Source organism: Salarias fasciatus, chromosome 3 (assembly GCF_902148845.1).
Source record: "Salarias fasciatus chromosome 3, fSalaFa1.1, whole genome shotgun sequence".
NCBI lineage: Eukaryota > Metazoa > Chordata > Actinopteri > Blenniiformes > Blenniidae > Salarias > Salarias fasciatus.
The window spans coordinates 4556634-4574568 of NC_043747.1; the positions used below are offsets into that span (position 1 = coordinate 4556634).

The window sequence follows — 17935 nt, forward strand, 5'->3', positions numbered from 1 at the left end:
CAGGCCTTCACTGTACGTCCAGCAGAGACAGAAACCAGAGCGCCAGCCTCTGTTTTGACCGGGAACAAACGGCTTCCAGACGAGGGCGATGCTAATGGGGGAGCTCATTATCGCCCCCCGAAACGGGAAACACGTCGGCTTCTGCCCGCTGTAAATATGCATGCGTGCAGAAGCGGCAAACATAATAAATAAGTCATGGCGGCGAGTGTTCGGAATATAGAAGGCATCACAGGTAACGGCGGCGGATAAGTAGGCTGTCACGCTTCACGCATGATAAGTGGAACTCCCACATCTCCGATTCTCGCCAGCAGGCGAAGGTTGCAGCAGCCTCCGCCGGCTCGATAACGCACAACGCCAGACAGGAAAAGGATCTCACTTGTTCATCCCTTACTGAACCCCGCAGGTCGCTTAAGGTCAGGAGTCTGACTGCTGTCAGTGGCGGCGGGAAGAGCAGGAGTTCGGCTCCGAATGCTCAAAAGCTCCTTGTTGTTTTGAAAGAGAAGAGTCAGACAGGCGCAGGGAGACGGTAGCACCGGGCGGCGTCGGGCTCCGGCATAAAAAGACGGATATAAACCGGCGGAGGTAAAACATGATGCATGGAAGGCCGACAGCGGCGCCGACACAGATGAAGCGGAGGACTGGCGGAGAATCTGTAACAGCTCCTCACCTGCTCCGACAGAAAGTCTGTCAGGTTCAGGAATGTTGGCAGAATGCTACGGCGCCGTCTCGCAGACACTCGGCTAATCGACGAAACCCACCGCCTCCGTGAACGCCATCCATCATTTCCCCGTAAGACAGGCGAGGTAATACACCTAATTACTGGCGTTTAATGCAGTGTTTTTCGCTCCGCTGGCGCTATCCGGCCGGAGATATTCCGCGCTGGCAGAGCCGCGGCGGTTTTAATACAGCCGCAGCGGCGCCGGCAGGATGAAGCCATGTTAAAATGCCACAGTCGTCTCATTTGCCGTGATGGATTAGAGCGGCGGAGGCAGCGGTGTGTTTCCTGCACGCTGTTTTTAATGGCTTCCCCGGCGGCGGCGGCGGCGGCGGGACTTCCGAGTGAGGAGGCCGAGCCGCCGCCGAGCAAAGCGTCTCCGCGTCCGAACGGAGGGAAATACAGAGCAATTTAAATCCTGCGGCACGAGCAGAGGAAGCCGGTTCAGTCGGACCGGATTTGATTTGTGGAGCGAGAACCGGGCACGGCCGACCGCTGCCCCCCTCGCTAATGACCACGCCCGCTGGGGGGGGGGGGGGGGTCCACCAAGTGCCGGGACGCACAGCAGCCTTAAACACCGCATCCCTCCAGTTTACACGACAACAATCTGCTGGAGATGATCCGTTTCTAGAAGAGTTACTCCTTCAGACGAACAGGAAGAATCTTTCCAACTGCCTTCAGTCGTCGTCCTTTCTCTGATATGAGCAGAAGTCCACTCAGTGTCTGCTATATGCAGATGATGGTGTAGTAAATGTTGCAATTCTTCCACTGTTATTGATCTGAATAAAGCCTGCACAAGCAGTGGACTGTTTGACTATGATGTTGTTGTTTTTTTTTTTTTTAGTTTTTTTCATTTATTTACAGCTGTTTTCTTGTTGTTCTTCAGGCTCCAGCTCCCATGGCTTTCCCCATGACCACACCTCAAGTGCCTGTGTATGGAATGGTGAGTAACACGAAATAAGAGTCGAGGCTGGTTCACTTCAGTAAGGCTGCATCGTTTGATTAAACGTGACATTCTGAGCTGCCGGCGAGTGACTCGGGTGTCGACCGGCTCTCCAGGTCCCTCCTCAGATGGGTCAGATGGGCGGAGTCCCCGTCATGGCTCCTCAGCCAATGATGTACAACCAGCCTGTTCTCAGACCCACCAACCCCTTCGCGCCCATGCCCGGAGCCCAGGTGAGCCCAGCTCACACACACACACACACGATGAGAATACACACCGTCGAGCGCGGCCTCAGTTTCCCTGCTTCGGCCTGAAGCGGGAGGCGGAGACAGTCTTCAAAATGACAACATGAAAAGGATGTGTGTGGTTCCTCTTTGTGGTCTCTGCACTGCGAGTGGCGTTCGGTCTGCTCTCACCACAGGTGGAACCCGCCGCCTCCTCCGCCTCTAACCCCCCCGTCCCCCTCCCCCCCCTCTGTGCAGATGCAGTTCATGTAATCCAGTCAGGAGGGAAGCAGAGTGCCAAAAGCGACAAACAAACCAACAGCAGAAGAAGAAGGAAACACACACACAGATGACGGAGGAGCGATCCCGTGAAGCCGAAAGAGGAGCAGACGACGATGAGATGGAGGATGGGTGGAGGTGGGGGAGGGGAGGGGGTGTCCTCCTGGCCGGTGCTCGTCTGAAACAACTCCTTGCTTGTGTGCGAGTGTCGCTTCTCTCTGTCACTTGTGTTTTTGAATCTTACGGATGGAGAGGGGAGAAAGAAAGAGGGGGAGGGGGGAGCGGGGAGGTGGAGGGCGGGCGGGCGGAGGGGACCCCACCTCCGGGTTCCAGTCGGGCCGGACGAGTCTCTGCTGCAGAATTAGCTTTATATCATACTGGTGCTATTTCGTCCTGTTTGGAGGGGGGCGACTCACCGGAGGACGGCCGTCTGTTCAGCGTGTGTGTGTTAAACAGGAAAATGCATCCCGTGTGAGTGTGTGTGTGCGAAGCAGTTGTTTCAGACGCCGCCCTCCGAGCCCGCCCTCCATCCAGCCACAGACCCCGCCCCCGCCCTCCAGTGTGTTTCCCGTCACGTTTCCTCTCCGTTCGGATGAATTTGTACCGTTGGGTCTTGATTTCCTCGCCAACTTCGGAGGCTTGTACAGCGATTCGTTGACGCTTTTGTTAATAGTAGCCGAGCGTTTTTGTTATCGGAGTCTTTGTTCTTCACACCGCATCGTTTTCACCACAGATACACACACAGATACACACAAGAGAGACCAGGATTAGCAATGATGGGTCTACGGCGGCGTTTCCTTTTCCTCATCGTCCCAAATTCTGCTCATTCAAAACACTTAAAGAATCAGAATCAAAAAACACTTTAAAATTTAACAAAATCTGAACAGAGTACTTTTTTCCTCTATTTTGGAAATTGAAATTTACCATTTGGAAAAAATAACTGCAAAAAGCATCCTAGCTTTTTTATTTTTTAGATTTTTGCAGAGCACACCAGTCAGTAATGCAGAGCTAGCTCTGTTGTAATACCATCCCGCGCCACCAGATGGTGTCATGAGTCAGTTGAAGATAACCTTCAAATCCCCGTCCTGCCCAGTCCTGCTCGGGGTCGTTTGTTTGTTCTGGAGTTGGTTGATATTGACTTAAATCAGGGATTTAATGAGGAAAAAGTCTCTTCAGCCGGAGTGACGAGGCTCTAAACCTGATGTTCATTTTCTCAGCCGCCATCGATCTTGGAGGAAAGTTAAATTAAAGCGCCACAGAGTGTTTATTAGCATCATTAGCCCGTTTGCTGCCTGACGGCGGCGTCAGCAGCTGGAGATCTTGTGTGTATCTGTTTCTTTTTCTTTCTGTCTTCATTAACTCAACCACCAGACTAAGAGTTTCAAGATTTCTATTTAAAAAAAAAAAAGAAAAAAAACTAATGAAAAAAAACAGGAGCGTTTCCATTCGGTACAGCAGATCCGCGTTCTGTGCCAATGATCAATGACGGCAGCACTAAGCGAGCGAGTGAGTGAAACGTTACTGAATCAAAGTTGAATTCACTTTAAATTGCACTGAATCAAAGCGAGGGGCCGCGATGGCGCCGGGACCCGGCGCCGCCTCGCCATCCCGCCGCGTCGCCCGACCTGTAAGGATCAAATTCAAGCCGCCACGTCCGGCCCTCAGCCAAAGCAGCAAGTCCCCCTCCAGTGTGACTGTTGGGCGCGTTTGAGCATTTTTTTACATGTATGCTAACACATTGTCTGTGTGTCTTTTCCATTGAGGGCTATTTCTGAGTCTGAGGGTCGCATCTGATGCCAAACTTGAGCCAACGAGTTTTTCAATGATTTGATTTTTTTTTTTGTTTTTTTTGTAAAAAACAAAAATAAAGGAAAAAATCTTGATTTCGTTGCAAAAATGCAAACATGTTGCACTTCTAAGTGGCGGTCCTGCCGTGGTCCAGCTGTCCGCCGGGGGTCCCGGCGCGGCGGAAGAAGCCTGTCGGGGTAGTTTTGGGGGGTTTTTTGCAATATAGCAAGTTTGTCTAATCTTTTTCGCCAATTTTGGCGGGAAACTGAGTTGTTTTCCCGCCGTTCTCTCATTGAACTTGAAGCTTTTTGTAGTCCCGTCCCCGGTCCTGGTCCCGGTCCCGGTCCAGCGTCTCCATCCCAGACATCCGTGCTCGTGGAGGTGTTTGAACCCATCGCCCACCCCCTGCTGTGACGCTCTGGAACCGCTCTGGTCTCCTCGCTCTCTCTCTAGAGTGCTTCTTTATCCTGTTCCGTCACTGTTCGGTGTGTAGATATGTTTGAAAAAGCAAAAAGAATTAAAAAAAAAAAAAAAAAAAAAAAAAAAGCAGTAGTTGCAGTAAACCGTTTCTGTCTCGCCCGTCGTTCACTGTCGCCGTTGGATAGACGCCGCTTGTAGAAGCTTCTTGTCGCGGTCTTGTGTTAGCGTAGCTTCTCCTCGCCCCCTCCTCAGCCGCTGTTTAGAATCGAATAGCTCTGCTAACTCTCTCTCTCTCTCTCTCGGTGTCTCTGTCCTGTTAGCCGTAGACGAAACCTTCCGGAAGCTCTCAGGCTCTGCGCTTCGCTCTGGAGACGAGCTCCTCCTCCTCTCCCGTCTTTCTTTTTTCCCGGTTTTTCACGTCCGTCCGTCCGTCCGTCCGTCCGTCTCCGCCTCTCCTATTGATGTCAGCGGCCTCCAGACCGTCTCCGGCTGGATCGGATGTCCAGGTGGAGACTCGTGGTGCTTTAGCAGAACAAGTTAGTGGATTTGGTGGAGAAACGCCAGAACCTGGACCTGCCACGCGAGGTGTAGAGCCGCCGGGTCGAGTCCGTCGAGGTTTAGCGTCAACCTGCACAAACGAGACGAAGCGTCTGCACTCGAGGCTGAGCAAACAGAACCTGTTCAAGGAAAATATGCAGTTTTCTTTCTATGTGTGTGTGTGTGTCTTCATATCACTGAGCAGAAATCAGATTTCTGGGTGGTGAGAACTTCTTCATATCTCTGTCTTTCATCTGAAAATCCTCTCCTGGGTCGGTCTTTAAGGTACCTTCTTTTTTTTCTTCCTTTGGACACTCGTGAAACAGTTTTGTTAATGGATGCTTCTGCTTTTGGCACAAAGACCCGAGATCTAATCAAGGTTCTCTTTATTCGAGGACAGCTGTCTTACTGTGTCTAATCTCATGTGATGAATCGACACTTTAGCAGAAAGACGGGCCGCTCTGCTTCCTCTCTGCGTGGCGGCGATCCAGAATCGGGTCGTGGTCACCCAGAATCTCACTCTGATGAAATCAGTCCGCTTTTCCTCTGCAGACCCATCATTTCGCGTTGGGTTTTCCCTCTGTTTGGTGAATCTTTAGCTCGGGTTCCAGTCCTGAAGAGGAGACCGTTTGGTTTTTGCCCGTTGACCTGATCCAAGCAGCCATTTTCTGGTTTTGTGTGTTTTTTTGGGGTTTTGTTTTTGAAGCTGCTACCGCCTCTTTGCATTGTTGTAGCATGAATCGATGGTGAGAAGGATCGACGGACTGAACCTTGATGTCATTTTGAACCCTGGAGCGTGTCGGGGGGGCGGCGGACCCTCTGGGTCGGCCACTGGGGGGGCGCGGACCCTCCGGGTCGGCCACTGCATGGTTGTATCGTTGTCGATGTTCGTTGTCCTTTATTTCCTCCCAAAGCATGATGTGACGGTGGTGAAGATGATGGATTCTCACGCTCTTGTCCCCGTTTTTGAAGACCGTCTGTCAGGTTGGACGGACGGACGGACGGATTGGACCCTCGCGGTCTCCCCCCGCCGCCGCCCCCCCCCCATGGATGTTTTGCACTGTCGTTAAACGAGCCACTGTAGCAAAGCAGAGCGCCAAAACTCTTATTTTTTTTCCTTCTTGTTTGGTTTGTTCTTCTCCCAAAGATCTCAGATCTGTTACCGGCAGCAGGCGTCCTCGTTGTGGGCGGAAAGCCCCCCCTAGTGGACGACTCTGAAACAGCGAGAGCAGCAGTTTGATAGATTTCCTCATTTTATTGGTGTTGAATCAAAGACAAAGATTTTCTTTTTCTACATCTGTGTTTTGTTTTGGTGAGAACCCTCGGATTGCTGCCTCACTATAACTGTATATAGAAACACACACACACACACACACACACACACAGAGCTTAAAGACGTACTCTCATAACCTGCAGCTGCGTTACTTCGTTGTCATTTACTCTGGTTTTTGGGACGATGGGAGATGTTGGCGTGACTCCAGCGGGCCGCAGACCGACCGCCCGGACATCAGGATCAGACACCAGTTCTCAACGATGCCAAATGTTTCCCTGGAGCAGAGAACACCTTTCCGTCTGTCTCTCTCTCTCTTCTGTCTCCTCCCTCCTCCATCTCTTTGTACATTTTTGATTTTTTTTTTTTTTTTTCCTATTTATTTAAAGCAGAAATATATGGATTGTATCGAGCATGGAACGGAAAAAAAAAAACCAATGTTACGGTGGAGAAAAATCACAGGCGTTTATTTTACAGCAGTATATTTGTTTATTCTGGGGATTTGTTTTCTCTTTTTTTGGAAGAAATAAAAAGTCATTTTCCATTCCTAAAAAAAACGTCTTCAAGGGTTTTTATTATTTTGATTTGTTGTAAAAAGCTTTGGTTTTGATTCAGACTGCCTGAGAAACTGAACACTTACTCCTTAAAGTCACAAATTCAAGGTCTTTTGTTTTTTAGTAACCCGCCGCAGGACCCAACATGTGTTCTCATGATTTAGACTCCAGACTTCTTTCTTCACATTTTAACAGTTTTCACCAGAACAGTTTATAATAAAGCGTTTGAGATTTCCCAGGGGAGACGTTTCTTTGAAAAGCTTAATTTTATTGTTCAAGTCTTTTATTTTAAGAAGCTGGACTTCTATTATTGATTAACAGTCCTTTTTTTTTTTTTGAAGTATGAAATTGTGGAATGTGCTCAAAATTTTGATAAAATCACATTTTTTGCTCTTTAAAGTTAAAACAATTCATTTCACAGCATTTAAATGACTGATGAACTTGCTTTGAGCCTCCTAAATAAATAAATCCCAGTTTAACGTGGATTGGCCAAAGTAAAACCGACATAAAGAAGTTTGTGTCTGATCTCACCTTGACTGGATTACATGGAAACGCAGCTGATTTAAACTGCGGGACTGAAACGGAGTCGTTGGAAATGACGGCAGCTGCTTCGTTTGACAGTGAAACATCAATAATGAATTCGCTTTCAGCGAAGGAAAGTAATTATTACTAAGAACAAATCAATGGACTGAAGAGGAAATTCTCTGGAGGAGATTCAAGATGCAGGCTGATTGATTTTTTTTAGCAGGAAAACATCTGAACACCTTCAGCTGGTAAAGTGAGAAAAAAACAAGTAGTTTTTTAAATGCATATTTGTGTTTTTCACTTTTGCTGCCTTCATTTAAGCAGAAAACTTTACTTTCTCCTCCTTTTACTCTTCAAACTGGCAGCTTGAGGCAACAGTTCTCAACGCTGTCGGCTCATGATTAAAGATTCTCCGTGGGATTCCAAGTGTTTGATATGAAATCCAACCGGGTTTGATTAAGAAAACAGAAGAATAAATACTTTTTAAAAAGTCACACGTTTGAATATCTCTGGGTTCTCTGTTCAGGCCTGCAGCTGATTGTTTTCTGAAGAAAGAAGAAGTGAACAGTTTCAGTTTGGTTCCTTTCTCAGCACAGAAACTGAGTCAAACACATCCTTTCTCACCTGGGCCGCCTCTGGCGTCCCTCAGGGTTCGGTTCAAGGTCCCATCCTCTTTACTCTCCAATACAATAAATGTATCGTATCAAAGAAATTCAAGTTCGTAGGTGTTTCTGGAGGAGCAGTGAAGTAAATAACTATTAGTCTCCTATGTAAATCAATCTCTGTATGTTACTGTTGGCTCATTTCTTGAGTTTTCAGTTTGAAAGCAGACGATCTGAATGCTGCTCAGGTGAGAGAACGTCGTGTTTCACATTGAACTCGTGGGAAACCTTTACCGTTTCCTCGACGTCTGGCCGTGTTGTGCCGACCGGAGACTCGCCTCTCACCTGTGATTACGGCAGCTCTCCCACGCCCGGGCGGGTTTAAACACACCTCCGGATTAGCGACGCTGTTTTCACCACATCGGCTCCGCGGTCACGCGGATAAGTTCTGGCCGCCGCCGCGCCTCGTATTTCAGGCGTCGTGTTTGTGTTTATGACGGCGCGCTGCTGAGTGGGAAGTCTATCAGTCGAGCTGCAGCCGGCCTGATAAACGGCTTTGACTTGTGTGGAGGATGCTCGGTGTGTGTGACAGCAGCCTGTGTGTGTGTGTGTGTGTGTGTGTGTGTGTGAACAAAACGAAGGTGAACAGGCGGAGAAATGTCTCCCGCAGCAAACATTTACATCCAGTAAACATAAACCGTGCAATAAAGTTAAATACGACTAAACTGAAGCCTGGAGGTCGTTAGCTTAGCTTAGCATGAAGGAAAAGTCGATATATAATGTAAACAATTGTTTATAACTTGCATGAACCTGCTGAAAACAGATTAAACATGGGTTAGCATTAGCCTTTTAATTCATTATGCTGATCATAAGACTCACTGCTGCTCCCAGTGGACAAAGCTGGTATTACCAGCATCTTACATGCTGTACCTTTAAATATAATTTATTAGATTTTAACTCATCTGGAGGAGAAACTTCAAGAAATCCAATCAATTTTCGTAATTTAGCACCAACTCCAAAACATCTTGTCACTTTTACCAAGAATAAAACCAACAAACTTCTGAAAAGAGAGGAAAAGCTTCCTTGGGAAGCTTCCTTCCTTTATTCTGAAGTCTAGAGAGTGATTGAAATTGAAATCTTCCCATTTTTAACATTTAGCAGCAGTATAAATGGACTTTAAATGAGTTTTCACTCATGGCTTAATGTACTCGATTCCATTCTGACGCTTCAAATCAGGGGAACTGCTCAGCTCTCCCCATCAGCTGTGATTCTGATGAACATGCAGTAAATGAAGCTTCCAGGTGATTCTGGCTCCTCTGTGCGGGAATCGAACCGTCAGCATCCTCAGCAGGTGGCGCGTCGGAGGCTTGTGATTGGTCCGATATACCAGGAGCATCCAGTCGGGCCTGTGGGTGACGCCGGAGGAATGTGAAGCCCTCACCTCCAGATAAGTCCTGACAGCTGTGAATGAGGGGGGAGGAGAGGCGCTATTTTTACCCTTCATTCAGAGAGAGCGAGAGAGAGAGAGAGAGAGAGACCCCCTCTTCACTCTCTCTAGAAGACGACCACCCCTCCTCTCCTCTTTCTGCCTGCCTGGAGAAACTTCTGGACTCCTGCCTCAGAGTATAACTCCACAACAACAGGCCGGCAGAAGCAGAAGCAGAAGCAGAAGCAGAAGCAGACCTACGGGTGAAGAAGAAGAAGCCGTTCCAGAACCGAGAGGCCGACATGTCTCTGCTGTGCTACAACAAAGGCTGTGGACAGAAGTTTGACTCCAGCAGGAACCCAGACGGTCAGTCTTTATTCCTTCCTCCTTCCCATGATGCTCAGACGCTGCTGACTCTCAGGTTCTGTCTTCATGAACCTCCAAAAACAATCAGAGTTTTATGTATTTTCTTTGTTTTTACGAGACGAATTCTCACTCTGAGGAAAATTTATAACATCTCATCAAATCCTCAGATGTCGTAGTATTAAGTGAAATTTTAAAAAGATTTTTCCAGACCCATGTCCTCCCACATGGACAGCTTGACTTTGATCAGCTGAGAGCAGATCTGCTGCAGATGGCTCCATGTGAAGGAAGCCATAGGAAGCTTCTCACATCAGAATTACACCGAACCTGCAGTGAAATCAGAGGAACAAACTGTGAAACTGCTGCTTCCTGGGTGGATACGTTGTGTTTTCAGTGAAACTTTATAATGTGTGTGAGAGTGTGTGTGTGACAGTGTGAGCGAGCGGCCACGTTTCCCTGCCTGACTTCCTTATAAGGGTCCGGCGTGTGTCCACACCGCACTGACCCTGGAACAGCTGCTACACAATGATACACACTGCTACACACTGATACACACTAGTGACTCACACTGTTATTACACAACCTTGTTACACACTGCTGGTACACACTGTTACTACACAATTTTAGTACAAGATTGCTGACACACACTGTCAGTACACACTGTTGTTACATAATCCTGGTAAACACTGCTGACACACACTCCAGTGTGTCCACATGACACCTGGCTGTCCGTCTCTGATCCCTGATCCCTGGTCTCTGATCCCTGATCCCTGGTCTCTGATCCCTGGTCTCTGGTCTCTGATCCCTGATCCCTGGTCTCTGGTCTCTGATCCCTGGTCTCTGGTCTCTGGTCTCTGGTCTCTGATCCCTGATCCCTGGTCTCTGGTTTCTCACTGATCTCTGGTCTTTGTTGTCACCTCTGTTCTCTGGTCTCTGATCCCTGGTCTCTGGTCTCTGGTCTCTGATCCCTGGTCTCTGGTCTCTGGTCTCTGATCCCTGGTCTCTGGTCTCTGGTCTCTGGTCTCTGATCCCTGATCCCTGATCCCTGGTCTCTGGTCTCTGGTCTCTCACAGACTCGTGTCTCTTCCATCCCGGAGTTCCAATCTTCCACGATGCTCTGAAGGTAAAGTGAAGCTCCTCGGTTCAGACACACAGTATGAGTTGTGTAATACCCCTCTGCACCACAAGGGGGTGAAGTGAGTCCAGGAGGATGCAGGAAGATGAGAATTCAGTTTATTTACCTGATGTTTTTGATTTTTACCACCCAAAATGTTGCCTCCGACTTATCAGCTGTTTTATATTTCTGGGTTTTTTTTAAATTAAAGGTGCTGTAGGCAGGATTTTGCTAGTCAATGCTAATTTTTCCGTTTTCTTTGGATTAAATGTTAGAGTATCCATTGATAATCCTTTAGGAGTGTAGCATAATTGCTCTACCGCGAGGGCGCAGCGTTTCCATCTGTCTCTGTTCTGAGCTGAAAAGGAATCTCCACAGCTCCAGGTATCTTTGACCAATCAGAAGAGCCCCTGAGGCTCTAACCGTGATTGGTCGAGGGGCGTTCGTCACACATTCTTGTGGGAGGGGCTTAACTTGCGTAAGGGCGTGATGTCAGAGAAAACAGGACAGGATTGGCCGTGCTGGGTTTCAAATCGCCGTCTTAGATGGGTGAAATCGCCATCTTGCTTAGGTAACCCTAAGCAAGATGGCGGAGATGCGGAATCCTGCCTACAGCACCTTTAATTAATGAAACAAACTATGATAAACAGTTTTCTTTCCCTTCGCTATAATTCTGGTTCTTTTTCTTTTTGAGGATTTCTTGTGGTGAAGTCCCACAATAATCTTTCTTCTTTAATCAATAACATTCATAATGAGCATTTGAAATGAGTCCCTCAGACTGACCGCCCAGTCTTGGTTTTTACTGTAAATGTAAATAAAATGATAAGTTCAGTGATTAATGTCAGTCTGTCTGCAGTTTAACGGACATGTGTGTGTTTCAGGGCTGGTCCTGCTGCAGGAAGAGAACCACAGACTTCTCCGAGTTCCTCTCCATCAAGGTAGGAGGATGATGATGATGATGATGATGACGATGAAGAGAGGAAGCAGTGATTCCTCTCTGCTGAATCTGAATGGTTGTAAATGAGCTGGAAAAATATTCAGCTGCTTTGATGAAACTTTAATCAGGTGGAAGAGAAAGTTTGCGGAGTGGAAACTCTTTCATGTGGAATCCAGCCGGTCGATACAAAACCAGTCCTCCCCTTCCAGCCCAGTGCTGTGGTTAACGGTGAATATATGTAGATATATAGATATTTAGATATAGATATAGAGGTATAGATATAGAATTGCTACTTCATCCTGCAGGAAACTGATCCTGATTGGTGATTTCTGGATGTAATTAGCAGAAACGTGTGTGTAGAAGGAGTGTGTGTGAGCGCAGAGCCTCCACTCCAATCCCAATCAATTATGCAAACAGTTTAAAGCGTCTGATTGGGCGTTGGGGTGCGAGCTCTTCACGTGGAAGTGAGGATGAGATCAACTGAACAGCCGCTCTGCACGCTGCAGGCATGAAATGAAGGGTTTATCAGTGAAGGGAGTGAGACATGTCCCGCCCGCTGTCCCCCCCCTCAGGGATGCACCCGCGGACGCCACAGCAACCAGAAGCCCCAGGAGCCCCTGAGGCCGGAGGTCACGTCCAACAAGGCGGAGACCAGGCCCTGCGGCGAGCAGGAGATCATCTACCAGGGGCCCAAGTCCGCAGAGACGCTGCAGAAGGAGCGGCCCCGGTGTGTGTGTGTGTGTGTGTGTGTGTGTGTGCTGCGAGGTCAGCGCAGGGTCAGCTTGCAGCATCCTGGGAATTAATAATGCAGCAGATAACACCTTTTACACCGCTGCACACTCCCCTCACTGAGCTTTATCTCTCTCTCCCTCTGTGTGTGTGTGTGTGTGTGTGTGTGTGTGTGTGTGTGTGTGTGTGCAGGGGTGACGAGCCCATGACCAAGCTGCCCCACAAAGTGTCGGCGTCGCTGGTCCAGGCGCTGGAGAAGCTGGACATCAGCCTGAACGGCGAGAGCGAGAAGAAAGGTGAGAAACAGGAGAAACAGGAGAACCTACGTTACCGAGCTTTTCTGGACTTTCTGCTTCCTGCAGGAGCAGAAGACGGATTCACTTCTGGGTTTTTTGGAAAAATGTGCTGCAGAAAGCAGGAATTTTATCATTCAACATGCATTTTCATATAGAAACTTTGCACAGTTTTCATTAATTCTAAAAAAAAATATATTGTAAATTAAACATTTCATTTGTGTTTTTATACAATAATTCTACATTATCTTCACTATAGAGTTACATTTTCATGGTCACTGTGAGAAAACAATGATTTTTTTTTCATTCATTCATAGGTTTTGTCTTCCTCAGTATCATTTCTCACAATAAGGATTTTCTATAGGTTATAATCATATACATATATATATATATATATATATATATATATATATATATATATATATATATATATATATATATATATATATATATATAATCATTATCAATATAATAATATTCTGTAAACAAAGCTGTAAATGTATTTCCAGTCAATGCAGTTGAAAAGTTTAGCAATAGTTTTGTATTTAACAGAGAGAACGCTGCATTAATGTGCTATGATGCAGCTGCATTATTTTAAAACGGGTTAAATTATCTTAAAAAACTCAATAGTGTTTTACATATTCTTTGCACTAATTTTTTAATCTAGTGAAATAGTCTAATCTAGTGAAAACAAGACATTGTAAGACAATACTTTAACATCACTTTGCAGATTAACTACACAGAAGTGTTTTTACGTTATTATTACATAACCAAAGAATCAGCTTTTCCACTAAAATTTTGTGGCGGTTTTTTGTTCTTTCTTTTTTTTTTTTTTTTTTTTTTAATATTACCCGACACTAATCTGGGATTCAAGTTTCACGGTGCTTTCCAATGACAGACGGTGTTATAGGACTTTTATAAAATGCAAAGAAAGTGCAGAAACGTTCCATTTCCGTGCAGTAGTTTCTCTTCACCTTCCAGAACATCTGCAGTAAATGACTTTACCTCACTGCCGGTTTGCAGCTGCAGCCGGAAACAGAAGAAAAAAACAAAAAGCATTTGTTCCTGGATTATTTGAGAAGAACTGGTTGATTAACGACACTTTTCCTTCTTCTTCTTCTTCTTCTCCTCGGTTCCTGCAGACAGCCAGGCGGTCCTCCCAGGAACCCGCTGCAAGAACTCAGGCTGCAAAACAGTGAGTGTGTGTGAGTGTGTTTGTGTGCACGCACGTACACACACACTGTTGAGTTTTTTAAAGTTTATGAAGAGCACCATCTAGTGGGGAACTGAGGCAATAACATGCAAACTTCACCAACGTTTATCAATCATCTGAAACTACTGATTACTGATCGGTATTTAAAATTAATTATTACTTTACCTGAGAATATATGAGAACATATAAGAAGTGGAAATATGGTCGATTTGCACCTTTGACACTGATCAAATAAAAGCTGACTGGGTGCTCCGGAGCGTGACCTTTGACCTCACAGATGTCTGACCGGGTGCTGATGCTGCGTCCGTGTGTTCAGGTGTATGAAGGCCCGGAGACAGACCGCCAGGTGTGCACACACCACCCCGGAGCGCCCGTCTTCCACGAGGGGTGAGAAGAGCCGCCAACACGGCAGGAACTGGCCTTTCAAAATAAAAGACTTTTTCCAAATAGTTTGAAACGGAAACAAAAAGAAGACTTTAATAATAAAATTATTATAAAATAAAATAAAATTAATATAAGAAAATAAAATGAAATCTAATTCATATTATTTGAATTTGCGTGTGTGTGTGTGTGTGCTCAGATATAAGTACTGGAGCTGCTGCTGCATAAAGACGACAGACTTCAACGCCTTCCTGGACCAGAAGGGCTGCAGCTCCGGAAACCACCGCTGGATCCCCAAACAGGTGAACTCAGCAACCGTCAGGTCAAATAATGAAACAAGAAATTTGAAAACGAAGTATTCAATAATAATATATATGGAGTAAAAAAAATGGAACAGAATGTTTGTGTTTTTTTTTAATGATAAAACTAAATAAATGCACAAATAAATAAATAAATACATAAAAAGAAATTTAGCCCTGGTTAACAATGACAAAATGAAATTTTAAACTAATAAAAATATTATGAATCATATAGATAATGAAAGAATAAAAATGGAAATAAAAGAAAGTAAAATATAAGTAATTAAAATAATGAATCTACAATTTAGATTATTTTCATCTTAATTCCGATATGGACGAGAAAGCACATACATAGAATAAAATAACAAATTTAAATAAAAACATTATGAAATGAATAATGAAAGAAAAAAATGAAAAGTAAAATAAATAAATATAATTTTGACCTCTAGGGCTGGTTCACAGTGCACAGCTGAGAAAATATCATTTAGAATTAAAAATGTAAAAAAAATCAATCATCTTGTGGCTGCAGCATTGTTCCCAGCAGGGAACCGAGTTACTTCCTGCCTCAGCTGTTTCTTTCTTTTCAAATAAAATAATAATAACAGGAGGAATGATCGATGATTGTAGACAGAAAAGCAGGATTCTGTTAGATAAGTCATGTTTAATAATGTAAAAACTGATGTAAACTATAATAAATAGAGAATTGTTAACTTCAGGAGGTTTTTCTGATGTTGTTCGTCCCTCTGATACTCTGTGTGTGTGTGTGTGTGTGTGTGTGTGTGTGTGTGTGTCCAGGACAAGAAGAAGGTGGCGTGTCGACACGACTGGCATCAGACTGGAAACAATGTGGTCGTGACCATTTATGCCAAGAACGCAAACCCACAGCTCTCCAGTGTGAACGCCAACCGGACTGTGGTGAGCCAGAAAACACACACATACACAAATATACACAAAATACTTGCAGTAATTCATTAATGTAATGTGTCATTTTTATAGTCATTTTTATAAAATAATTCCTAAATAATCAATTGATCACCATCAGTGAAAAAAGGTTGTTATGGCTCATTAATATCTTTATTAGATTTCATAAAGTAATTTAAAACAACATGTACAATTTTTCATAGCTAAGCATTCAGTGTCAGACAATATTATATATTAACTGATGTTCATTAGTCTTGATTAATAAGACATTAAATCATCCGATATTGATGCATAAAATAATTATTCTAATTTCATTAAATTTCATTAGTAAAAAAAAAAATCATGAAAACATGTTCAGATAAAGTTTTGGTCAAATCTAAGTTTGTTTAATGTGTAATAAAGTGAATCCTCTGTTTCTTCTCTCCAGCTGTCCTGTCAGATCCACTTTGAGAATAATAAACTCTTTAAGAGGGACTTCCACCTCTGGGGGGTGAGTACCAGTGTGTGTGTGTGTGTGTGTGTGTGTGTGTGTGTGTGTGTTGTGGCAGGAAACTCCTCACACACACAGGGAGAACATGCAGTCTCCACACAGAGGGGCCCAGTTGGCACTCCAACCTGTGACCTTCTCGCTGTGAGGCGAGAGAGCGAACCACTGCTTCACAATCCAGCCTGCTTTACACACATTATGATTCGTAATGAATACGCACGTTATTATTTAGTCTTTATTTTCACTTTTGTAACGTTACGCTCTCGTCTTGAGCATTTCTTCATATTTTAAACAGAAATAAACTCAAACTGGTTCAGTGGTTCAAACTTCTGCTTCTTTCTGAGTCCAAAAGCTTCGAGTTTGATTGAGACTTTGATGAAAATTATAAAAATTCACTCTTGAATTTCTCAAAATTTCCACGTTTTTCAGCAATTTTTAAAGTCGTCCAGTCAGGAAGTTTTATGAGTTTTATTTGTGAATTGTCCTCGTCTGTCCTGCAGGTGATCAACACCAAGCAGAGCTCCGTCAACATGCTGCCCTCCAAAGTGGAGGTCACGCTCCGGAAGGCCGACCAGGTGTCCTGGGGCAAACTGGAGGATCCCAACTACAAGCCGGAGCCGGAGCCGGCGGAGGAGGAGCTGGGCGGCGGCGGCGGTGAAGAGCCGGCGGCGCCCGGCTGGGACATCGAGGACGACGACATCAGCGACTCGGACGAGGAGTGGGCCTATGACACAGAGGAGAACCGGCAGCTGAAGGAGAGGAGGAGGCAGGAGAAGGAGGAGAGGAGGGAGGAGGAGGTGCAGAGGAAGAGGAAGGAGGTGGAGGAGGAGATGAGGCGGGCCATGGAGGACAGGAGGAGGGCGGAGGAGGAGAGGAGGAGGCTGGAGGAGCAGAGGAGGCTGGAGGAGGAGCAGGACGGCTTCGAGGACATGCCGGAGCTGGAGGACCACGACCAGGACGAGGCCTGACCCCAGACCAGCAGCTCCCTGCAGGGACACGAGACACCGCTTGACCTTTGACCTTTGATCCTTTGTTTTTAATAAAGTTAAACCACAGAAACTGTGATGCTTCTTTCTTCAAATATCAGATAAATGTCACCCAGATGAACTTTTGATAAAACTGTACACTGAAGTATCGATAAAAAATAAAAAGTTTTGACAAATATGTTTAATTCCCATAGAGATGCAGTATTCAGAAAGTTCTCTATAGATAAAGAAAATTAGAATAAATCTATGAGATGTGTGAACAAAAGTGTACTAACCTTTAAAACACAACAATTAAGGCTCTGATTCTGCTGCCTTCACACAAAAGATTCAAGCAAATAAAAGCATCTGACTCTTTTATTTTGAACGTTAAGCAGAATTAAAGCTTTTAGTCTTTAGAGCACAAAATCTCACAACTGAATCTGATTATTGAACGTTTCCTCGACTTGGTCACAGGAGAGAAAATAGACTGAACCACTGAGCGGTGGATGGGGGGGGGGTCAACTTTTTAATCATTATATGTATAAAATTGGTACTTTTAATAAGTCCACTTTGTCTATCTAATAAAGACAAATTTGAAAGTGTAATAAGTGCAGTAAACAACAGTTCAGTCTTCATGAGTCACGCTCAGGCTGTGTTTAGACACATTATTGTCATTATCATTATGACTGTTGTTACCAAACAAGACGTGTGTGTGTGTGTGTGTGTGTGTGTGTGTGTGTGTGTGTGTGTGTGTGTGTTCTTGTATTTCTATCCTTGTCGGGGCCAAATGTCCCCACAAGGATAGCAAAACGTGGAACGACGTGCCTTGTGGGGACCTTTTTCTGGTCCTAAGTAGGAGAAACAGTGTTTTCTTGACCATGTTGTTGTTACTGAAAAAAGTAAAAGTGCAAAAACATTTCTTTAGGGTTAGGCTTTGTTGTGGTGTGGGT

At 45.2% G+C, this 17935-nt stretch overlaps 2 protein-coding genes across 6 annotated transcripts in view; both read left to right on the top strand.

Annotated features, from left to right (window-relative positions):
- Positions 1–4507, top strand: part of LOC115381980 (phosphatidylinositol-binding clathrin assembly protein) — a 53053-nt gene extending 48546 nt beyond the window's left edge. For all 5 annotated transcript variants that reach the window (XM_030083654.1, XM_030083635.1, XM_030083628.1 and 2 more), the window contains 3 exons: positions 1602–1658; positions 1775–1891; positions 2141–4507. In XM_030083654.1, coding sequence (XP_029939514.1) covers positions 1602–1658; positions 1775–1891; positions 2141–2155 — 189 coding nt within the window. In that variant the 3' untranslated portion in view covers positions 2156–4507. The remainder of the gene's footprint in view (positions 1–1601; positions 1659–1774; positions 1892–2140) is intronic.
- A 4954-nt stretch (positions 4508–9461) lies between these two features.
- Positions 9462–17071, top strand: LOC115383342 (cysteine and histidine-rich domain-containing protein 1). The gene is made up of 11 exons (XM_030085522.1): positions 9462–9649; positions 10720–10769; positions 11642–11698; positions 12270–12424; positions 12619–12722; positions 13862–13914; positions 14249–14319; positions 14513–14615; positions 15408–15527; positions 15961–16023; positions 16521–17071. The coding sequence occupies exons 1-11, from the start codon at positions 9586–9588 to the stop codon at positions 16986–16988; spliced, it is 1308 nt and encodes a 435-aa protein (XP_029941382.1). The 5' UTR covers positions 9462–9585; the 3' UTR covers positions 16989–17071.
- The last annotated feature ends 864 nt before the right edge of the window (positions 17072–17935 follow it).